The sequence below is a fragment of the Frieseomelitta varia genome, unplaced genomic scaffold, assembly GCF_011392965.1.
Source record: "Frieseomelitta varia isolate USP_RPSP 00005682 unplaced genomic scaffold, Fvar_1.2 scaffold_62, whole genome shotgun sequence".
NCBI lineage: Eukaryota > Metazoa > Arthropoda > Insecta > Hymenoptera > Apidae > Frieseomelitta > Frieseomelitta varia.
In genome coordinates, this window is record NW_025110390.1 from 424,723 (window position 1) to 449,679 (window position 24,957).

At 39.0% G+C, this 24,957-nt stretch overlaps 1 protein-coding gene across 28 annotated transcripts in view; it reads left to right on the forward strand.

The window, feature by feature from the left end:
* LOC122534608 (dystonin) overlaps positions 1-24,868 on the forward strand; it is a 57,277-nt gene extending 32,409 nt beyond the window's left edge. For 13 of the 28 annotated variants that reach the window (XM_043665395.1, XM_043665416.1, XM_043665409.1 and 10 more), the window contains 17 exons: positions 1,432-4,202; positions 4,439-4,450; positions 5,460-7,587; positions 7,667-7,914; positions 8,711-8,785; positions 9,132-9,303; positions 9,388-9,505; positions 9,577-9,806; positions 9,895-10,012; positions 12,976-13,127; positions 16,368-16,530; positions 16,619-16,756; positions 21,521-21,698; positions 22,201-22,263; positions 22,625-22,744; positions 23,163-23,222; positions 23,481-24,868. In XM_043665395.1, the coding sequence (XP_043521330.1) occupies positions 1,432-4,202; positions 4,439-4,450; positions 5,460-7,587; positions 7,667-7,914; positions 8,711-8,785; positions 9,132-9,303; positions 9,388-9,505; positions 9,577-9,806; positions 9,895-10,012; positions 12,976-13,127; positions 16,368-16,530; positions 16,619-16,756; positions 21,521-21,698; positions 22,201-22,263; positions 22,625-22,744; positions 23,163-23,222; positions 23,481-23,643 (6,909 nt within the window). In that variant the 3' untranslated portion in view covers positions 23,644-24,868. Of the gene's footprint in view, positions 1-1,431; positions 4,203-4,438; positions 4,451-5,459; positions 7,588-7,666; positions 7,915-8,710; positions 8,786-9,131; positions 9,304-9,387; positions 9,506-9,576; positions 9,807-9,894; positions 10,013-11,358; positions 11,848-12,975; positions 13,128-14,585; positions 14,693-15,766; positions 15,829-16,367; positions 16,531-16,618; positions 16,757-21,520; positions 21,699-22,200; positions 22,264-22,624; positions 22,745-23,162; positions 23,223-23,480 lie in introns of those variants that run through there. The other 15 variants (XM_043665400.1, XM_043665422.1, XM_043665423.1 and 12 more) reach the window with 12 other exon arrangements.
* Positions 24,869-24,957: the final 89 nt, after the last annotated feature.

A 24,957-nucleotide genomic window follows, 5' to 3' on the forward strand; every position in this document is an offset into this window, starting at 1 on the left:
CTAATCTTTGTCACGTTTCGTCGACGCACTTGAGATGTGAAAGGTGAAGACACAAGAAATAGAAAAATAATACGACTGTGCATAATGTGATAGATTTTATTCCTGCTTGTGACCATGAACAGCTAATCTGGAACGAACTACACGCGTCTCGCGTCTGTAGGTTGGTCCTTGCCAGGGGGCATACACGATCCGCAAAATGTTAATTGCCCGACCGTTTATTGTCAACATGCACAAAATTGGCAATGACCGAGTCCTCGTCCTTCTTCAATATTCTTGAGTCTGCCTACGCGTGACATTTACGTATAATAAATTGATTCATAAATGAAATAATATGCAACCAACAGAAAAATTTCGTCTGGGATCGATACGCGAGACTCGTTAGATGTGGACCATTTCTTACGCAACTAGCACTAGCCAGTATTCGTTTATTACGTTAGCGCGATGAACACACGTTTAAAATTATTTGCGACTGATCATATTTTCAAGCGAATTTCCTGTTTGCAATTTTTATTTTTAATCTACTACGCTAACCATCAACACGTTGACCGTCACAGTGGTCGCCGGTGAGCGACCAATCTTATTGTTATAAATATTTTATAACGATTAAAATAAAATGAACGTCGTCGATAAAAATTTTTTAAATAACACAAATGAATAATATTATAAAATGAAAAATGCGCTGTCATCGTAGTTTTATTATATCATAATATTTCATAAAAATTAAGTAATTCGTTCCTATAGTTTATAAGTTCAATAAATTTGGCAGTCAATGCGTTAAGGGAAATTGAAAAACTCGACAATCGAGACAATTGGCGATGAAGACAGAGAAGAGAATAGGTATATAAATTTTTTTTCCAGTACAATACTTGTCGATCGTACAAATTAATTTTATCACGGAGGTTATATCAGGATCGCATAGGGAATCGTCGTGATGAATGGATCGACTATTGAGGACACATTAGGACCGAGAGAAGGAACAAAATACGCGTGTTAATTAACCGTAAATGCAAAGAGCAATCGGTTGAATCTGATTTTTTCAGGCACGAACGTCTCGTTTCCCGAGATAATCGGCATCTTGCTAACTTGAAACAGTTAGCCAGTTCGGAGGTCATACAGATTAAATCTTCTTATATTCTTCATACTCTCTAAAAATCCTTTTTCGAGAACAACTTATGGTCCTGCGATCAGACCATCTCTAGACGAGCTGTACGCGGATCGAACTTTAAAATTTATTGCAATACTCGAGACGAATGATCGGCGCTTGATAGAACTATAGCGTCGTAATTAAAGAGAGCGAGAACGAGAGCGCAAGAGAGAAAGAGAGAGTGAGTGAGTGAGAGATAGAGAAATAAAGGGTCGGTTAGGGGATTCATCAGTAAGGCTACCTAGCAAGCCTCGGATGAAACGCGATCTTCATTTTTTTGTGAAAAGTTCCAGGAAGCTTTGGAGGGTCTCCAGAAATGGCTGACAGACACGGAGGAAATGGTATCGAATCAGAAATCACCATCGGCGGATTACAAAGTAGTTAAGGCGCAATTACAAGAACAAAAATTCCTGAAGAAAATGCTGATGGACCAGCAAAATTCGATGTCTTCTTCGTATAACATGGGCCAGGAAGTAGCGGCTGAGGCGGAGCCCAAGGAACGCAAGAAGATCGAGAAACAATTGAAAGACTTAATGACAAGATTTGATAATCTTACGGAAAGCGCTGCTAAGAGAATGGAAGCACTTGAACAAGCGATGGGAGTAGCTAAGCAATTTCAGGACAAGCTGGTACCGCTTCAAACTTGGCTGGACAAGACGGAGAAACGCGTCAAAGATATGGAATTGGTTCCAACGGACGAGGAGAAGATCCAACAACGCGTTACCGAACACGATGGCCTCCACGATGATATTCTATCAAAGAAACCTGAGTTTAGTGAACTTACAGAGATTGCTAGTCAACTGATGTCTCTGGTAGGCGAGGACGAAGCGGCTGCACTAGCTGACAAACTTCAAGACGCGGCTGATAGATACGCTGCATTAGTCGAACGATCGGAAGCTGTTGGTAATTTACTCCAACGATCGAGACAAGGCTTGCGCCACTTGGTTCTCAGCTATCAAGAACTTCAGGCTTGGATGGAAGGTATGGAGATTAGGTTGTCGAAATACAGAGTCCTAGCAGTGCACACCGAGAAGCTTCTCCAACAAATGGAAGATCTTGCTGATCTAACGGAAGAGGTTTCGACTCGACAGACGGAAGTAGACAATACCACCGACACTGGATTGGAATTGATGAAACATATTTCGAGCGACGAGGCGCTTCAATTAAAAGACAAACTCGATTCGTTGCAACGACGATTTAACGATCTGGTCAGTCGGGGTTCCGATTTGTTGAAACACGCACAAGAGTCTCTTCCGTTGGTTCAACAGTTCCATGACAATCACAATCGTTTAATGGATTGGATGCAAGCTGCGGAATCAGCTCTACAATTAGCAGAACCTCGCGAAGATGAAATTATTAGATTGGAAATGGAAATATCAGAATATAGGCCAGTTTTAGACAAGATCAATGCGGTTGGGCCACAATTGTCTCAACTATCGCCAGGTGAAGGTGCGGCGACTATCGAAGCTCTAGTCACCAGGGACAACAGAAGATTCGCCGCAATTGCGGAACAGATTCAACGAAAAGCGGAGAGACTTCAACTTAGCAAGCAACGTTCGTTGGAAGTGATCGGAGACATTGACGATTTATTGGAATGGTTCCGTGAAGTAGACAGTCAATTAAGAGAGGCAGAACCACCAAGCAGCGAACCAGAAATCATTAGAGTACAATTGAAGGAGCATAAAGCCTTGAACGATGACATATCCAGTCAAAAAGGACGTGTAAGAGACGTGATATCCACTGCAAAGAAGGTAATTCGTGAAAATGGTCAATTCGAGGACAAATCCACAATCAGAGAAAATATGGAAGAATTACGAGAGACCATGGAGATCGTTTCCGCTCTTTCAACGGACAAACTCGGGGCTTTGGAACAGGCTTTGCCATTGGCAGAACATTTACGCGATACTCACATTGATTTAGTCAGCTGGTTAGAGGAAGCCGAGCAACAATTTGCAATGCTACCTATGCCCGCGTTAAAACCCGATCTAATAGTCGCCCAACAGGACAAAAACGAGCTTCTCGTGCAGAGTATCAACGAGCATAAACCTCTGGTCGAGAAATTAAACAAGACTGGCGAAGCTTTGCTGAAACTTTGCAACGAAGAAGAAGGCATTAAGATACAGGACATCGTGGAAGCGGACACCGCTCGATACGCAGCCCTCAGAGCAGAACTTCGTGGTCGGCAGCAAACTCTTGAACAGGCACTTCAAGAGTCGTCTCAGTTTTCTGACAAGTTGGAAGGAATGCTACGTGCCCTTTCCTCGACTGCAGATCAAGTCAATGGTGCTGAACCGATCAGTGCTCATCCTGGTCGGTTAAGAGACCAGATGGAAGAGAACTCCGCTCTGATCGACGAACTGGCTCAAAGATCCGAAGCCTACGCTGCTGTGAAGAGGGCCGCTGATGATGTGATCAGCAAGGCAGGTAATAGGGCAGATCCAGCTGTAAAAGATATCAAACGGAAATTGGAGAAACTAAATAAATTATGGAGCGACGTGCAAAAGTCGACGACCGACCGAGGTCAAACGTTGGATGAAGCTCTGGCGATCGCTGAAAAGTTCTGGTCCGAGTTGAATGGCGTGATGTCGACTCTGCGAGAGCTTCAGGATGCTCTTGCAGGTCAGGCACCACCAGCAGCTCAACCTGCTGCCATCCAACAGCAACAAGTTGCCTTGCAAGAGATTAGACATGAAATAGATCAGACAAAACCAGATGTAGAGCAAGTTCGGGCTTCTGGGCACGAGTTGATGGGTCTTTGCGGCGAGCCGGATAAACCAGACGTTAGGAAGCACATCGAAGATTTGGATCAAGCCTGGGACAACGTCACTGCTTTGTACGCTAGACGAGAAGAAAATCTGATTGATGCTATGGAGAAGGCCATGGAGTTCCACGAGACGTTGCAGAATCTTCTGGAGTTTCTTCAAGAAGCCGAGAACAAGTTCTCCAGCATGGGATTACTTGGAAGTGATATTGACGAAGTTAAGAAACAGATCAAACAATTGGCCAACTTCAAAGCCGAAGTTGATCCTCACATGGTCAAGGTCGAAGCTCTGAACAGGTAACAGATATTGTCTTTGATTGATCTCCCTTTTACGATTTGTTGGTTTCGCGAACAACTCTATTTCGTGAATTCCCCCATGATCATTTATTCTATAAAGATTTACTTTATTCTATCAATAATATTCCATCGTGCGATGTTTCATTTATACGATAACGCAAGAAAGCCTGTCTACATATAAACAGCGAGATTCTAATCCAACTTTTATTTTTCCGCGCCTGTTCCTGAACGCATAGGAGTCTGATAAGGCAAGTCAACCTCTCTCTGTGTTGTAGTAGTTAGAGCATGGCTTACAATCTTTTTTATATATGTATACATATATAAAACATAATATACATGATTATTATACCTTCGAGTAATACATCCAGGTTATCGGAATAGCTCCGCCCTCTAGCCCTTTTAATCTTGTAATATCTGTAATATTGTCGTAATATCCCAGTTGAAGTCGGATGATTGCAATCCTTAACTGTTTCTGTTGATTGGAGTTCGAACAGTATCTTACCAACAGATGTATCTTGCCTGCATGTCTGCCTTGGCTGTTGCCTGGCTCGTGACGTGCCTGTTCTACTTACATACACTGTATCGTAGGTATTTGCCCGTGGACTCGATGGAGGAAACGAGTCGCGGTTTTCCTTTTAGATGATGACCATGAAGCAACTCGATTAACGACTTCAAGGTTAAATAAATATTCCAGTTAAAATAATTTTGTGTCATATGTTTGTCATGTGATTTCAATGGCATCACGTGATATCAAAGTAATTCAAGGGAAGAGTGTCACGTTTATTATGATCCAATAATACGAAGAACCTACACAAGACCTTGATGACGTTAAAAGAATAATTCCCTGTAATAATTTTGTATCATTCCTTTCCTGTAGAATTCGTCGACCCTGTGTTCATTATGACTAAATATCGATTCTATAGTCTGTCCAACGAGACGAGGTCCAATAGATATAAACAAAATTTGTGCTCGATTGCAGTGGCCACAAGTATTCACTTGTCGATCCTCAGAACTAAGATGAACTAACTTTTATGATTGCTACAACTCTGTGAACAGATCCTATCTTAGATCACGTGTGCACTTGTTTGGATTTGTTATATCCTCTCGTTGGACAAACTATAAACGTATGTGTAAGTTTAAACAAAGATCGACACTTTTTACAAATACTCCTATGGTGTACGCTTTCTGACATTGACGCGTACAGTTGTTGTTCGATGATCCACGTAAATCACACAAGTACTTCTTGTACAATTTCAGACAAGCTGCCGAACTGACAGAAAGAACATCCTCGGAACAAGCTGCAGCTATCAAAGAACCACTTGGTGCTGTTAACAAACGATGGGACGGTCTGCTTCGAGGTCTTGTCGAGAGGCAGAGACTCTTGGAAAACGCATTGCTACGTTTAGGACAATTTCAACATGCACTAGACGAGTTGTTGGTATGGATCGAAAAGACGGATGATACCTTGGACAATTTGAAGGCCGTGGCTGGCGATCCTCAAGTGATTGAAGTGGAATTAGCCAAGTTAAAAGTACTTGTGAACGACATTCAAGCTCATCAGACCAGCGTGGACACGTTGAATGACGCTGGAAGACAATTGATCGAGGATGGTAAGGGAACGGCAGAAGCTTCAACAACTGCGGAAAAATTGGGCACTTTGAATCGTCGTTGGCGCGATTTATTGCAACGTGCTGCTGATCGTCAACGAGAATTGGAAGATGCACTTAGAGAAGCGCAGACGTTCACCGCGGAGATACAGGACCTTCTATCTTGGTTGGGTGATGTAGACAATACTATAGTAGCTTCGAAACCGGTTGGAGGATTGCCAGAAACGGCTTCAGAACAATTGGAACGTTTCATGGAAGTATACAACGAGTTGGAGCAAAATCGTTCCAAAGTTGAGTCGGTTCTTCAACAAGGGCAGGCATATTTGAAGCGTGCTGATTCTATTAGTGCTGGTGGACTGAATCACAATTTAAGGACTTTGAAACAACGGTGGGATAATGTAACTGCACGAGCGAGTGATAAAAAGATCAAACTCGAAATCGCTCTGAAAGAGGCTACAGAGTTCCACGATGCACTTCAATCGTTTGTCGATTGGTTAACCAACGCGGAAAAGATTCTGACAAATCTGAAACCTGTGTCGAGGGTAATGGAAACCATTCTCGGTCAGATAGAAGAACACAAGGCATTTCAGAAAGACGTTGGAGTTCATCGTGAAACTATGTTAAACCTCGACAAAAAGGGTACGCATTTGAAGTACTTCTCACAGAAACAGGATGTGATTCTAATAAAAAATCTATTGATAAGCGTGCAACACAGATGGGAAAGAGTAGTTTCGAAATCGGCAGAGAGAACAAGAGCTCTTGATCATGGATACAAAGAAGCCAGAGAATTCCACGATGCTTGGTCAAGTTTAATGAACTGGCTCGACGAAACGGAGAAAACTTTGGACGAGGTTGCTGGAGATGGTGGCCTTGGGGGAAATGATCCAGAAAAAATTAAAGCTAGACTGAACAAGCATCGTGAATTGCAAAAAGCTCTCAGTGCCAAACAGGGTACCTATGACGTAACCATGAAGAACGGGAAATTGTTAAAAGATAAAGCACCAAAGAGCGATGAATTCGCTCTGAAAGAACTTTTGAACGAATTGAAGAACAAGTGGACTACTGTCTGTAGTAAGTGTGTGGACAGACAGAGGAAACTCGAAGAAGCATTGTTGTTTTCGGGACAGTTCAAAGATGCTATTCAGGCATTGCTGGAATGGCTTAGCAAGTCTGAGAAGCAACTGGCGAACACTGGACCACTTTATGGTGATCTTGATACTGTGACGAATTTGGTTGAACAACATAAGACTTTCGAGAAGGATCTTGAGTCCAGAGACTCTCAGATGGAATCTGTGATAAAAACGGGTCGCGAGCTTCTTGCCAAAGCGACACCTGATGATGCATCTGCTATAGGATCGCAGCTTGCCGAATTAAATAACCTTTGGGACACGGTAACCAGATTGTCTTCTGACAAGACTGAACGACTCCAAGAAGCCCTCAGAGAAGCTGAACGCCTCCACAAGGCTGTTCATGTGCTTCTAGAGTGGCTGAGTGATGCTGAGATGAAACTAAGATTCGCTGGACAGTTGCCGGAAGACGAACAAGAGAGCAGGAATCAATTAATGGAACATGAAAAGTTTTTGCGTGAATTGAGTACCAAGGAAATAGAAAAAGATCAAACTTTAGAATTGGCTCATATGATTCTTGCAAAGGCACATCCCGATGGAGCTTCAGTTATTAAACACTGGATCACGATTATTCAGTCCAGATGGGAGGAGGTTTCTACATGGGCTCAGCAAAGAAATCAAAGGCTGGAGAACCATATGCGAGGACTTCAGGTATTAATCTCGTCAAATATTGCTTCTTTGATCTATTATGTATTAACTTGTAAATTTTATTTATTGTTCTACTTTTCAGGACCTTGATAATCTCCTGGAAGAACTGCTATCATGGCTAGAAGGTTTGGAGAACACTCTGAATGCTCTTGAAGCTGAACCTCTACCAGACGATAAAGCTACTCTAGAAATGCTCATTGCGGATCATAGAGAATTTATGGAGAACACCAGTCGAAGACAGAACGAGGTCGATCGTGTCTGCAAAGCCAGACAGATTAAATCCGGGAAAGACACGATGAAAATAACGAAGGCTAAGTCGCCTGCACCAACGTACGTTCATTTCTTTTCATTTATCTTTTGTTTTCTGCTCCCAATTTTCTTGGTCAGTTCAAATGTCAAAATCGCCAAGGATCGCGCTCATCAAAATTCATCGTTCGTTCGAGGTAGACGAAGTAAATCAGATTCGCCTATCTGCTTCTCGATATTAATTTAAATATTTGAAAAGTACTCTCTCTTTTTTTTTTTTTTTTGTTTTCGTTTGCGCTTTGTCGTTTGGAAATTATACTTGACCGTGCATGAGTTGCGTTTGAGTCTCATTTCTTCCAATTCCATTCTTTTTTTTTTTTTTTTACTTTTTTTTTACTATATATACGTAAAATGATTTTCGATAACAATCCAAGTACGGATCAGGAGGTTTACGAGGACAGCTGGATTCAACAAAAAGGTGCGTTTACGAGTAAAATTAACGGGTTGTTAAAGTCTGATCGGTTTGTTTCAAGGTAGTAGCATGGTATGTGATAGAATATCTTTAAATCTAAGGAAACACGAGTACGAACACTTGAAGCGTATCCAAGGCGTTTATTTTACAAGTACGGAGAATAGGTCGCCTTATAAATAAACCTTATTATGAAGCGAATACTTCATATTATCGTTTTTTGTTTTGTATACGAGTAATGTTTGTTTTGTATGTGGCCTATTCTTCCTTTTTCCTTCCCCTTTTCTTTCGTTTGCTCGTCACAAGGAAACTCGACGATCGGTCGCTGAAATGGGTTTAAGCGATCGGTGCACGAGAACGCGTGTATTAGGTAGAAAAGTATCAAGTGATGTGACGCATGTTCCTGTTTAGCCGAGCCAGCCCAGGCCGTGAGAGAACGCCCGATTTGTTGCCGCACATAGGCCCACGGTTCCCACCCAAAGGAAGGTTCGTCACACCTACCGTTACTTCGATTCTTTTTAATCGTCCGAGCTTTACTTTGTTTTTAACCCTTAACACACTTTTCCATTTATTTTGCAGTTTTATCGATCCTGTCGATCTCGTCAGGATAAACGATTCTTCCTCGTTTATTCTTTCGTTTCTTTTCACTCTTTTCTCTCATCTTTCTTTTTCATTTATTAAGTTTCCATTAATCACTGTGGAGATTTATAAAGGTCGTTTTCGATGATTTACATATTTTGTCATTCATAAGCTTCCTTTGCCTCTCGTACCATGTTTATTTAATTCACGATGAAGAACGGAAATGTTGACATGTTATTTTGTACTCATATAGCAAGGGTGCCGAGCCGGAATTCCGTAGTCCGAGAGTGAAACTGTTGTGGGACAGGTGGAGACACGTTTGGATGTTAGCATGGGAACGTCAACGTCGCCTGCAAGATAAATATAACTATATCCAAGAACTGGACCGTGTTGCAAATTTCAGCTGGGAGGATTGGCGCAAGAGGGTGAGTACATGAAACAGGGGCATTGTTATTTATTTATTTATTTATTTTCCACTCAATCTAACCGATATTGTTTCATTACTACAGTTCCTGAAATTCATGAATCATAAAAAGTCCAGGCTGACAGATCTTTTTAGGAAGATGGATAAAAATAACGACGGCCTGATTCCACGTGAGGACTTCATTCAAGGAATCATGAATACCAGTAAGTCTCTCTTTCTTTAGCTCATTTGAACTCTTTTCGCAACAGAACATCATAAATTTAATCTTGTATAGAATTCGAGACTTCACGACTGGAAATGGGAGCAGTCGCAGACTTATTCGATCGCCACGGTGAAGGATTAATAGATTGGAAGGAGTTTATCGCGGCCTTAAGACCAGACTGGGAAGAACGCAAAACGTACAACGACACTGACAAGATCCATGACGAAGTAAAACGATTGGTGATGCTTTGTACTTGTCGTCAAAAATTCCGTGTGTTCCAAGTTGGTGAAGGGAAATATAGGGTATTTATCTGAAATTGTTTTCTGTTTTAAAATTGCTGAGACTTCAAAATTCGTAGTCATTTACGATGACAATTTATTTGTCTTTTAGTTCGGCGATAGTCAAAAATTGCGTTTGGTACGAATTCTACGATCGACCGTGATGGTTCGAGTCGGTGGTGGATGGGTAGCACTGGACGAATTTCTATTAAAAAATGATCCATGCCGCGGTGAGTGTTTCTCTCATTTAATTTATCTATTTTTCTTTTTATCTATTCCGTTACCGCCGAATTATGCCGTCGGAATCGATAAACACGAACTTGGCCTAATTTAGAATGACTTTTTTTTTGTTATAACAACGAATCTTTACAAAATTTCCTACGATTATTTCGTTTCGTTCCTATCTACCTCTGAACGCGACATAAATAGACCGGTTTTCTCAATTAAAAATAAAATTTCACTATTTCCTAGCCCTTTACCCCCATCCAAAAGAGGCAGCTAAACACGTTTATGTTTTTTTACCGATTAAACACACATGGGATTTAATTAATTTTGTTTGAAATATATTTATTAACATTCTGTGCTTCTTACTTTGAGTTTCATTGTATTTCTGTTTTATATCCATGCTAAAAATTTCAAACTAAAAACAGGAAAAATTAAACTCGAGCACTTTTCCTTGCTTAGGGAATAAATATTTGATTGTACGCGCGTTCATTGATTAAAAAAAGAAAAAGGAAAAGATCGTGTAACAGCTGCATCCAAAAAAATTTCATTCATCAAATTGTCTCACTAACGAATCCTCTCATCGACTCTTCCCGCGTGATCACTCATTTCTCTTCATTGTGTCGCATTTTTGTTGATGCTATGTGTACTCATCCTACATTTAATATACGTGTACGATCTCAGCTCCTGAGGTACAAAATGTGAGCGTGACTAATCATTAACCGACACTAGATGAATTTTTTTAATACCATTTATATGAGCAGAAGAAGAAAGCGTGTGCTCGTTATATGCGACCTCCGCTTCGCATAATATTTACCTGTGTATTGGCTAGGTTTTCATGTTAGCTTAATCACTAACTGTCACGAATGAATCTTTGTCCCACGAATTACATTAATATTCAGTTCTGTTTTCCTTTTATTGTTAAAAATTTTGCCCGATTAGCTATTTTGTTGTAATATGTTTTGCAAAGCAAGTTCGTGGGACTCGATCGTTCGGTTGATTGCTATTGCAATCATAATATATCTTGGTAACTTTAGGAGAGATTCGTATCGCTTGTCATTAGTATGTAACTAACGTCAGTCGAATCATCCTCTGCCAATCCGACCTAACAATTTAACGAACAGAATAACAACATTCCATCTTGTTTCATTGGTTCATTTTGTCTTTTATTGCGCACAATTTTATCGACGTTTTTTCTCCCCGATTTCATTACGTGTAAATTTTTAAATTACGCATTTAGTTTATTTAATATTGCATGCCCTCGTTTATTTTATATTAAAAAAAAAAAAAAAAAAAAAGAAAAGAAAAAGAAACGGACCGACTAAAATCCTTAAATCGTAATTAACTCGTTAAGTTTTTCTAATGCCGATACCGGACCCTAACAAACCGGAACAACATGAGGGTTGGTGTCCGCTCGGTGAGAATCTTTTTATATGGGAATAATTTCAATTCGTGGTCCGTACATTGTTTTCTTCTTGGAAAAAAATGTACTCTCTTCCCTACATTTTGTTTTATACCTTAAAAAGTAGAACATTTTCAAAAATATAACTCGGTGATCGTACTGACCACGAAATGAACATCCTGCATGGTACGTGTTTTGTACGTGTACATATGTTTGCTTTTTCGCAACGTGTTTCAGTTCTGTTGTTTAGTTGGTTTTCGCATTTATTTGTCGAGCAGAAGATTTCGTGTGTGTATTAAACTGGCATGTAACACGGAGTTCTGATTTTTCAAGTCATTCTAACAGAAAACTATAAACCGCGTCCGCGTACAACTACTCCGTCGAGATAGAACCGTTTTACCTTTCTCGATCATCTTCCTCCTTTCATTTACACGCTGTAATGACGAAATCTATTTTTTAAATATCGTATCCATTTCTTTCTATTCGACAAAAATTTACCCGCGAATATCGAGACATCTCATTTATTCCTTACTTCGACTAGTGTCGCCGTCAAAATTCAGCTTATTTATGGGATCTCTAATTAGATTTGAATCGAAGATAAATTAATTTTGACTATTTCCGTGCTCTCTGAAATTAATAAGATAGTTGATTTTCGACGTGGACACAACTCGCATGCTATTCCATCAGCCATTTGAATTCTTTTAACAGCATAATTAACGGGGAATTATACTCAAATAACGGGGAATCATAATTCGATCAATATGAAATCAAAGCGGTTTCAACAATACCCTTCGAGTCTTATTGCGATCACAATATCCATCTAACTTTTATTCTTTTATCGAATAATAATTATCATTTTTTAAATTATATATTTTTTACCTTTCAATTATCGCCGAACGAATATTCTATAATACACTGTATTTTTTTCTTTTTTGTTCCACCATACACTCGCACACCAACATACCGCGCGTGCGCCGCTATCATTGCCTTTGAAATGATACTACTATTGCTATTATCGCTAATACTATTTACTCTCGCTATTACCGCTACAACACACACACACACACACACACACATATATATATATATTCTCTATTTTCTTATTTTATACTCTAACTTTCTATATGCACGACACCTCAAACATCTCACGACGATAAAACTCGATCAAATCGACTCTTTAATCTATCACTGTTGATAACGCGCATGATTACTCGATAACGCCGCTGTAAACTATGCCCTTACCTGCGTATATCTGATCGCTTAACATACTTTTCATATATCTGTGATCTGATTTATACTATGTTTCCTCTATTATTTCTTGGCTACCCGTTAATTATCTGCTCTATATATATTCTTACCTCTCTCTACGCTCGTTTTCTCTTCTTTCTTTTTCTATTTCTCTTTCTCTTCCCTTTTCTCTTTTTTTTTTTTTCTTTTTTTTTTTTTAAAAAAAAAAAAAAAAAAAAAAAAAAATTACTATTCTTTGTACTATGGCCCCATTTTCTCAATACCCTGCGGTACGTCCTGTAACGCCTTCCTTCTAACTTGCGTGCACGCAACACACTGTAGCCAAGGGAAGAACGAATATCGAGCTGCGAGAGCAATTCATATTGGCGGACGGCGTTAGCCAGACTATGACGGCGTTCAGATCGAAGCCAAGCCCAACCTCGACGTTGCAGCGCACGCCAATCTCATCCGCTAATGCCGGACCCATCACCAAGGTAACGTGTGTGTGTCACCATTCTCTCGTTCCTACGATCGATCATCCAGATCGCGATCGTCGAGAGCTGCCAAACTGCGAATGTCATTCGATTTCGTTTGAATTTCGCACCTTTGACGAGTTCTCGAAGTCTCGCGGTGCGAGATCAATCCAGGAGCATTGAGGCCTCCTTCGCGTAGACATGCGAAAACCAGTACACACGTGCCGAGGCAACTAATCATTTCATTGTTAAAAAAACGTGGACGTACAACTCCTACTTTCAACGTAGGTTGCTCCCTTGTTACTTGCTAATCGGCATTCGTGCACTCGAAACCCGCAGCAGCTGCGTGAACGAGGCCCGACTACTCGTATACTTCTTTTACTTTCATCGAGCCGCGTACTCGAGTTTCACTTTTCGAGGATGGTTTGAGAAAATATACGCAAACTGGACCGCTGGATCGTTCGTTGATTTGTTCAGCCGCCCAAAAAGCCGATCGATGCTCCACGGGGAAATGATGTTGTCGGGATTTCCTTGGTTCGATATCGATCGCAACGATCGCACGCATTGTAGATTCTCCTCCTGTTGTCGTCTCTCTGTTTCTTGATTTGACTTGACTTGACTTGACTTACCTTGCCTTGCCTTGCCTTGGCTTTCCCCCGGTCATCTTTCTCTCTAGTCTTTGTACGGGTAAACTCGATCGATGGTTCTGCTGTAATTTAGGGTAAGTATTATACCACCTGACTCGAGAAAATTAGGAACTATAGTTTTTCTTTCCAATCCTCTGGACTCGTTTACTTTTTATTCTCGCATGCGAGCATGTCAGCTTACGAAATGGTAGCAATCATTGCACCTACGGCTACCTTAGCTCAGCCAGTTGCACCTTGAGGTGACCGCTTTTAATCATTCCCGTTCCTCGATTGGTTCGATTCCGGAATTCCTTTTTGTTTTTCAGCCCACGAAGCCCCCAAAAATATTTCTTGGCCCTAGCCACGCTGTTACGCCCTCGAAATCGGCATTGAACCGGTTATGTGAATCCTTGGCGCTTCATTTCGCCGAGGAAATACAGAGTACCTCACCTCAGGAGATGCGATTTCACGAGATTCTATTATTCTATTTTTTTCTTTTTTTTTTTCGACTCTTTTATTTTCTATCTCTCTGTCTCTGTCAGAGTTTGTACGTCGAATCATTGGAATCCGACATCGTTTGTCGTCGATTTCAACGACGTACTCGTCATCGCCCGTAATCTCCTCGACTAGAATTGTTTACGTGATAGAGCGAATATAGAACTTTCGATCGAGAAATTACATTAAAAATTAAAATCGAATAATATACATATATACGAAAGAAGCTACAAAGAATTCGTAAAAGATCTGTCGAAAGATCCGATATTCGCTTCGATCAGCAGACAAACGTGAGAGAAAACGGTGCTCTCGCTATTTAACGATCGGTGTATTCCTAAACTATTCGTTTATGGTGTAGCGGAGGAGTTTATGAACCAGCTGACGCCGATTTTTGAGAGTTTGAGGCAAAAGGAGGACCTTCCGTGCTCGTATCCCCTCCACATGCACGCTCCCTCTTATCATTGGGTAAATAAGAAAATTCTGTTTTAATTTCTGCTGTCAGTGGTGTGACACATATTGTATTATCCGATACAATTGATTTTAATCGTTTTATTTTATATTTTCTATCGAATTCCTCGGTGTACTCTCTGTTTTCTGTTTCTTTCTCTTTACTTCCTTTTTTTTTTTCTTTTTTTGAGTGAAGGTGATTTGTCTCTCTTTCTCTGTCTCTCTCTCTCACACACACACACACACTCGAGTGCGCTTATTACGGTCCTCAACATCGTGTGACAGCCGATAGGAGGAACGCTTCGTTCACGATTTCAGCGCCTGACTATATCGTGACTGATCTCGCGATCCCAATACCAATTCTTCATCTCTGTATCTTGTGTTTTATACATATACAAATATTTCTTCTTTTTTTTTTTTTTTAATTTGCGTTGCTACTTCCGCTATCGCTGCTCTCAGCATTCCCGTATCGTATATGTCAGTCTCATGACGATGCGCGCGTACACGTACGCGAGAAACATCCCCTTCGATTCATGGCATCGTAGCTTTAACGGGATATATCATATATGCATGTGGTAGAACTGGTAGTTTAGATCGACGATCGTATTTTTCATGGCACTTAGCCATGGACGGCACTCGAAAGAACATGTGTCTCTTCGTATCTCATTGAACGCGTAAAACGCAATTACGTTTTGAGTTCGCCAGTAGCTCACGGGGGTTATTTTTCTTTTTTTTTTTTTTTTATAATGCCTTTCGTTTTGTTTCCACGTTCGTCAGCCTGATTTGCCGTGTCTGATTTTTTTTTAAATTGAATGCCTCTTAAATGATTTCCCCTCCCTCGTAGGACGAACCGGGAATTCATTCAGTTCATCTTGCAAACGATCAGTATCCTTGATTTTTCTTACAATTCATCCGCTTAGAATTTCTGTCCATTTTCCTTTGGCTCGAACGTCGAGGATTCCAAACGTTGCAGAACGAACGAATTTTTTCTCGCGCGGCGGACGCGTTTCGCGGACACGGTGAACTACTGTGTATGTATAGGCGAATATGTGCATAACGATCTCCTGTATTGCTGTATTGATGCGTGCATAGTGGCGTTGATCGGAGATACTTCGAATCATCATAAGCTACTCTATCTGTCCCAACTTCCTTTGGTAAGTTTGCATGAATCTTTTTTTTCGTTAGACATAAAGAGTCGCTCTTTATCTCTCTCGAACTATCATGGTAGTCTCTATTTTTTTTTCACTGGTCTTTTTGTTTTGTTTTTTTTTTTTTTCTTTCCTTTTTTCTGTACTTGTTTCTTCAATCGATCGGTTTCTATTTCACACCGGTGGCGTTGAAAAGGTTGTAAACGAACGACCGAGCAGCACCGCGGAAAGAAACAACCAGATTTCTACGCGATATCACTGAAATATACGCGGCGGAAGGAAATCCAGAGATGTTTATCTTTCATCGTTCGAATATCTGCTTCCTTCCGTCTCGTGATTTGATACGTATCGCTTTTAACTAACAGTATCGGCGCGTCGCATTCGCGCGTCGACCGGTTCAAACGATTCTTGCTGTTTGTCTGTTTGTTTGTTTGCCTCTTTGTTTCTACCGCGTACGTAATTGCCTCCTCTGGTAGAACGTATCTTTCCGTTTAATTTCCCCCCATCTGTGTTCGTTTATCCAAAACGAGCTTTCTGTCGTGTAGGTGAGAGAACGCAGCGCTCGCAGCGTTCCCATGGGACAATCGCGAGCATCGCGCTCCTCGCTAAGCGCCGGCACACCAGACAGCTTGAGCGACAACGAAAGTTCCTTCAAGCTTGGCTCTGCTAGAAAAACGAGTACACCTTACAGAAGCTCCGTCACACCGGGTAAACGATTCTATCGAATATTTATATCCTCTATTTTTCAGCCTATCTTTTCAGACAAAATTTTATGTTTATCGTTGACTCGCTGCAGGTGGTAGTCGACCATCCAGTAGGCCAACTTCGAGACCGACGTCCAGACCAACAAGTAGACCCGGAAGTAGGCCTGCGTCCAGACAAGGAAGCAAACCACCGAGCCGTTACGGTTCCTCGCAGTCGTTAGATAGCACTGGTAAGTAATTATCAAATATCGATGATATATAAATATATACTATCTATATATATATATAATATATATAAATATACTAATATATATATATAAATATATATTTCTTGTTATTTTTTTTTCTTATAATAAGAAAAATTAATTTATATTGGATCTCTTGAGGAAATCCAGAACATATTTATAGTATTAAAATAGTGCTAATGGATTCTAAGACATTGGTTTCCTAATTTAGATTGCAGATGACAAAATTGGACTATGTCTATTTTTTATCGGTCTAGATAAGAATTTTTATTCAGAAATATACTTACATATTACAAAATTAAATATACTAAAAAGTATAGTATATACCAAATATATTTATAAAGGAACATCTATCCGGCGATTCAAAAAATTACGAAACTTTGGGGTAAGTAAAACATATCGAGGTATGCGCAATTTTTTTCCTGCCAAAATTCACTCTAAGAAGTGGAACTTTGAAAATTTGGCAAATTTTTAATTTTATATTATGATATTATTTTATGTTAAGAAAAGTTTTGTGACAAAAACCTTTTTTATCGGCAATTTAAATAACTATGAAATAACACAATATTTTTTTTATATACCAACTTTGTTGTATTGGTAAATGCTTCAGTCGAAAAACTTCTGGATTTCAGATCATATATATCATTGAATAACGAACAGTTTTTTAAAAAAGTAATTTACATGATATCGTTTTGTCTTTCATTATACGGTATAAACATAACGTATTAGAGTAATAAGTAAACATATTAGATGAAAGAAGATAAAGAAAAAGAAGAAAACTCTAAGATATCTTTATTGGAACTTTTTATTTTTAACTATAAATTACGAATTTTTCTTTTATCTTCTTAAGAAGTGAATGAGGACGCAAAGATAATAATAATAATAATAATAATTTTAGACTGAAAATGAACAGCTATAATAATAATAATTCTAGTATAGACAGTTGTGAAAATACATATAAATATTATGAATTACTCTTAATGGCGATGGAAAACTGTTCAAATAAATATTTAAAACGTAAAAATTCATTATACGCATGTCATATAATAGCATGATTATCATATACAATAGAATGAAGCGCATGTATAAAGAAAAAAATATTCTTTTTGTAAAAAGTTGCATAGGTCGAAGATACACCTAAAATGCTTTTACGCATTCGATCAATAGTGTGTCTAGTTTTCAGCACTAGCGACTATTGCTTGGACGCGACGAAACATGCTTCAATTTTTCAGCATACGAGACAAGTAAAGATCTCGATATTTCTCGAATATGTACTTTGATCACAAAAGTTAATTATATGTAAGAAATTGTAATTTGATAACATTATTCTATATAATAATAATATCACAAAATCGGGAAATTTTCAAACAAATTTTTTCCATACATATATAAAGTATCATTCGCTACAAATGTTAATATATTCTCGTTGTCGATGCTAAATAAAACAATAGACATAATATTTATAACACTTCGATGGATATATCTTTCGTATGCGCAGAAACAATTGTACAAAAGCAATCGCAATAGCGACGTATAATGGAGACTTCGTTAATCATTAATACTTGAATATACTTCTCTTGAAAATTATGCTTCCAAAGAAATTATGTTATTCCTAATTTTTCTCTTATTTTTAGCCATAAAATTTTCCTGATTTGACTTGAACTGAGAATTACAGATCATCCTCTATAAATTACTTTCTCAATATATGTTCCACACTACTTCAAAATAAATATTTGAAAATCCAAAAGAGTACCTCGAATGTCGAACACAAAGGCACACAGAGTGTGTATGTAAAAGAAAACTTATGCCATTTCATAGTCATTTAAAGATTACTGGATTTCACGCGAAAAGATGAATTTTACAAAAAAGTATTATTATTAATATTTTTATTTGCAATTTTTTTATTTATATAAACGATTGAAAAATCTTTTACCATAAGATATATAGTCTTAATTAAAAGGAGTAATTTTTTTTTATCTCTTACAATTTTCAAATGATATCTAACATAAAATCGAAAATTTACCGAATTTTCAGGATTATGTTTCGGTCTCTTACAATTTCGGCATGAAAAAAATTGCGTAGTGTATACCTCTTGTTCTGCCTTACCGAACACAATGGAGGTAGGGTTCGCACTGTGAAAGACAAACCCATCGAGCCAGGAAAAGTAATTTTATAATTTCCAATTTCTCGACGGCAGGGATCTCCCGTAACCATATTTCATGTCCTTCGTTATCTTGCATCTTCTATTGTAGTCACACCGGACTACCAATTCCAAGGCTCGGTAAGTTTCATTGCAATGCTCCCCATCACAAACAAACTCGAAAATGAGATGCGAAAAATAAATTCATCGAGTTAAGAATAAAACTTTCAGATTCACCATTTTTTCCATGGATTTCCCTTGACCGTACTTCGTGTTTTTCCTTTACTTTTATTTCATTGTTGTAGTCATGCTCGACTCTCAATTCTAAAACTCGGTAAATATCTTTATCGCAACTTTTCTACGACATCCATAAATCCAAGATATATTGCGAGGGACACATTAGGGGAAAACCATTAGAAAGTGCAACTTTCTGAGACCGACCTCGCTCACATCTCTAAGCAACTAGCATATCTCCCTAATCCCTCCGTAACCATAGAATCAGCTATATAAGACTAACGCACAAGGAAAATAGATAGACTTACTGTACCTAACATGCATAAGATCAATAATTACATATGGATATCAAATCTGGACCTCTGCTGCCAAAACACACATCAATAAAATACAAATCATACAAAACAAATTCTTTAGAATTATTATCAATAAACAGAGGGACACAACCGTAGCACAGCTCCATCAATTAGCCAACATCCCCACGATCAAGCAGTAAATATTCAAAACTCACTATCTGGAGCCTACAACAACCATCAAAAACCCCCTCATCAGGGAACTATCAAGTCGAAAACATACCACTCAAAGATCAAGGTCAAATTACCTAAACACGCAATAACCTGATGAACAACCCGAACCAAAATCGTATCAAGCAACCTGCAGGTTATTTGAAACTTTTCGTGCAAGCCTAACCTCGCATCATCATGCAAACAAACCACACAAATATCCACAAACTAATAATATCAATCTTCATGCACTTCAAGTCCAAGGTACTGCAGACAAGACATCCTGACTAAATAAAAAAAAATAAAAAATAGTTAATGTTTTTTGGCAATCGCGCACTGCGCACAGAAGTTCCAGAGCAACCCATCGACGTACGACAGTTCACGGTTCAACTATCAAACTCATTCAAATCTTATCATTTACGAATTCAAGCTCTCTTACGACAATATACATTCCTCTATCATACCAATCCAACCCCAAAACAACTCTCCCTTGAACCAGCTGACTTTCATTAATGTTGAAAGACAGCAAGCCACCGATCTGCTCAACGCTCCTCATACGTCGAGGCCAGATCGGCATGCAACACTTCTATGTACTCTACTTATAAAATGTCAATTTGGTGTGTCCCCATTTAAATATGTTCTTTTTTGTTATTAAAATAATCGTTAAATTTTGAAGATCATACTATTGATTATTTTTCTAATATCTTAAGATTTAAATTCGAAAATAACTTTATTTTTTAGTAATCGTACTGCAAATTTTTTTAATGCACCTTATGTGTTTTTCCATGTACTCCGGATAGAATATATTTTTTTGATAGTTCCAACTTAATATCCGTTAAGTAACTAGTACTAACGTAAATTATACCCATAAGAGTTCAAAAATTTATCCACCATAAAAAAATTAGAAATTAGTAAAATTATCAGTCACCAAAAGAAAATATTCATCGTATTGCAACTATTTACTTTATACTATTTACTACTTCTACAATCTTTCCTTTCGTACCCTTCTTGTTAAGAAATGTCGACAAGTTGATTTACATGTGCATAATGACTATGATTCAATTTAAGATACAAATTAACCTTCCGAGTACCGCAGTATAGTGACCCATGCCGGAGTCACTGCTGACTCACGCCGATACTTCACTAACACATAGCGGCTCAAGCTCGAGACCCTCATCAATACTGTACGAGCACAGTTATGGTTGTTTGAGCTCTAGACGTTACTATAATACAATGTAATAGATTTCGAGTTATGTTCGGATTTTCGTTGTATGTATACAAAAAAATAATAGATTGGTAAATTATAAAAAAATTATATGTATGTGCGAAGTATTGCATTCATTACATATAATTTTTTGGATTTTTGTTGAGTGGGCATTAGAAACCTTTCTTTTGCATGAATTGCGTACAGGCGAGTATCTGTTATTACTTCCTATACAGAAACAGCATCTAGCACGCTTATTGTAATAAAAGGATGATTGTATGGTGGATTGTATTTCACTAACTATACAAATATTGCGTGTATGATACGAGTCTGGGAGATGTGTACTGCTTCTCTCCTCGTGAAAGACTGACTGACTGTTGCTAAGAGACCAAATGTTGCTACGTGACTTCTTGGTGCCAGCCAAGGATCCTTTTTCCTAGGCTTGGCTTTGTTTCTACCTTTACCGAGATGAGAAAATACCAGGACATCTGTCGAGCTGTGGTGTCATTTTTCGTCTCGCACAAATATGTAGCTCTTCACTGTGTGCGTCATCGTTTTCAAAACGACGCGGTACGACGAGTCACCAGTGACTCCGGCATGGTTAAACAATTTTTCCCCTACTTTACTTTTATAATGCTATCTTTATGTTTTTATTCATTTCATTTCAGACGATTCGACCAATGTGAGCCGTATTCCACGTAGAACGGCGATAAGCACGACAGGGAATACTCCCTCATCCAGTAGACACAATAGCGTTTCGGGGAAGCGTTTGTCGGTGAACGGTTCGAGTTCACGGCCACGAACACCTACCGGCTTGGTTAGTCCTGCCAGTGGTGTTCCAGCAAGGTTCGTGTCGATAATTTCCGTTTCTCAGTGTGTTCACTTGAAAAATGAAAAGATATGAAAATTTACCTGCGGCCAACTAACTCGCATCTTGTCGAATCTAGATGATTTTGTCGCATCGTCGATTCTCATGGTAGAGATACATATATATCTATATATATATTAACGACGATCGTATGTATTATGAGCTATTTCACATTTCGTATTCCTTGTAATCTTGGAGTGATGTTGATCGACGTGTCGTGTGCAAGATACGGTGTTCATTTTCCCGGCATTTTGTTCCATCTTTTATCGTTTTGTTTTTCTTTTTCTTTCTTATCCCTTTTTTTCATCATTTTGTCTTGTTTTATTTTTTTTTTTTTAATCTGTTTACCGATAAACGAAATTTGCGAATGGTTCAAAGAAAAAAGAAACCGTGATTTTAGAGCCGTGCCTATTAACCATTCGATATTCACGTGTCAGTTAACGAAAATTAACATAAATTTGGTTAATAACATTTTTTTAGGTTCGGCACAATCCATAGAGCTTCGAGCATTCCAACCCTGACTGGTGTCGGCACACCGATCAGGTAAACTAAATTAACGATTATCGAATCGTCGATGAAACTTGACGATTGGCTTTAGCTTCATTTGTCACGTGGTATATGGTACTATTAAGGTGGACTGTTTATAAATCATGGTGCAATGTACATACATATCTCGTATCATCTAACCACTCTTCCAAATTCATATTTCTATTTGTGTAGCCAATGCTCGCGGCGATGGTGGAGTTGATTTCATTATTTTTATTTTCCCATTCTCTTGGTTTTACAATTACTCGAGCTTTTATTCTCAATTTGTCTCGAGGAAGAATTTGTCAGGGAAAAAATAAAACGCGTGATAGATACTCCGTGTATGATAAAGTTGATTAATTGATTGGTGATGGTTTAGCCGCTCAAGGATTCCCGTGTATGTGGGCACAGATATAAAATCCCCACAATCGACGACCAGCAATATTTCTACTCATTCTACGCAAAGCAACTATTCGACCGTTTCTACCGATTCCACCGGGTATGGCCAAACTCTTTCCCGCTCTAATTAACATCGTCACGTCCTTTCTGTTTTTCTCTTTCTGCACTGAATGTCATTTGCATGCGCACTGGAGTATCGTTTTCATTCTCTGTTTCTGTTTTCTGTACCTATTCAAGATTCTTAGTTACTTTGCTTTTTTAGTTACTATTGCTTCCATTGGAACCGAGTCTACGATAGAAACTCTCAACGAATGCAATCGTTCAACGGAAATTGAAGTATTTGATGATGAACAATAGCATTCAGACAAAACTTATTTAGCATCGTACGTTTGCCTTTGATCGTACAATTAGTTCGTTTGATTTATTTAGCTTCGCCCTTATTAACGGCCGTGTTTCACCGTGCACCGCTTTAGATCTATTTAATAATCTAGTATCGTGTTTGTTTTTTAACACTATAGGAGCAGCTCGATGTGTACAAATTCAGCAACTAACACCTCATCGGCCGTTAAGCGAGCTAGGTAATCATCGTTTCGGTCTGATTCGGTTTACGTATAATTGGTTTTGTCGCTTGTATCATTACGATCACGCGGTAACGTCCTGAGAAAACCTAGATGGACAATAATGGGTAGTTAATACGTACCTGATCGACCAAGCTGCGTATTTTTTCTTTGCATAATCGATCGTTTGAAACGATTTCGATTGACGAGTCGATCGTACTCGACACATGGATCGCAAATATGAATACACTGTAATATAAATTGCTGAATTTTCTATAGAACAAGGACACCGTCCAGCGGGTCGAGCACTCCACTGCCGCCATCCTTGAAGCTGTCTAGGAAACCTTCCGGAGCATCGGACACGTCCGTGTCGACGACACCAGCCAGCAAACGAAAAGGCAAACCAACACCGATCGACCAACGGGCGCCATTCCGATTGTAGTCACCATGTATCATCATAGTCACTAAAAGGCCAAACATGTCTGAGAAACTGCGGTGGTTGGCGATCAATCAAATCGACGACACATCGACGTTTAGGATATTCTAATATAATAGTAACGATTCGAACGCGCGAGGATTTTAGGAGAATTGTTCGTATCGTTGTTAGCTACCGTTGCTTCGGATAATTGACTCGAATGTTCGTTACCACAGCTCGTGTGATGACGATCATATCGCGGATCGTGGGCTGCTCCTCTCGGGGACGTTCGAATCGAGCAAAAGAGCTTAATATTATCGAAATATTTTGTAAAAAGAAAAAGAAAAAGAAATGAAACGCATAGAGATGCAAGATGATAAAAATAGACGTGATTACAAAGCGATCTAAAAAAAAAAAGAAAAATAAATTATCGTGGAAGTTAACATCGATTGTATACGTATGGAAAACGATACGTATGAGCCAGATGTTAGCTCCGCTGCCGAGCGTACTGATTAACTCTTTCGTATTAAGTTTTCTTTACCGTGAATAGTGATAACGATCATTATTATTAATGTAATTGTAATTTTACGTTATCCATAGGACTAGGTTTTTACCGGTCGAGCAGATACATGAGCAACGCGTTTCATGTTTCGAAGAGAGGAAAAAAAAAAAATATTCGTCACCGCGGTGTATGCGTATTCAAGGATCGCGATACTCGACGATGCGGCGTACGACAGATACCGCGTTGCTGACTTGATCAATTCGGTCCATCTTTCTTTTTCTTGTTTCGTTTTTTTTTTTTCGATCGTTGTGTTTTTATTTCTTTTTTTCTTTTTTTAATCGTTTTCTTCTTTGTCTCTCATTTACTGGTGGAGAAAGGGCCCTACGGAAAGAGCAACGAAATCGAAACGATATACCAAGAGGGAAATAGTAGACGCGAGATATAATGTATGTATATATTGCTCGATTCTCCGGGTCGGTGTCGTGCCGGGAACCACTCCGCGAATAAGACAATTTCCTAAAAAAAAGAAAAGACAAAAATTACGCTACACGCAACGATTGCCTTAGGTCTATCGCCGTAAACCGCTTCTGCGCGAATCGTACCTGCCTACCCCGAAATGAACCGACGCCACGGATGAACCGAACGGGCCCTTACGACAAGTGTTGGCCAAGCGAACGGAGAACGCGTTTAATATCGAAATCATAGCCGCTTCGTCCAAAATAAAAGAGAAAAAAAAAAAAAAAAAAAAAATATAAGAAGAACGGTGAACACCCGTTTTATACCTATCGGGCTTTATACAAATCATGTGTATATCCATTCTGCGAAAGGCATTTCCGAGC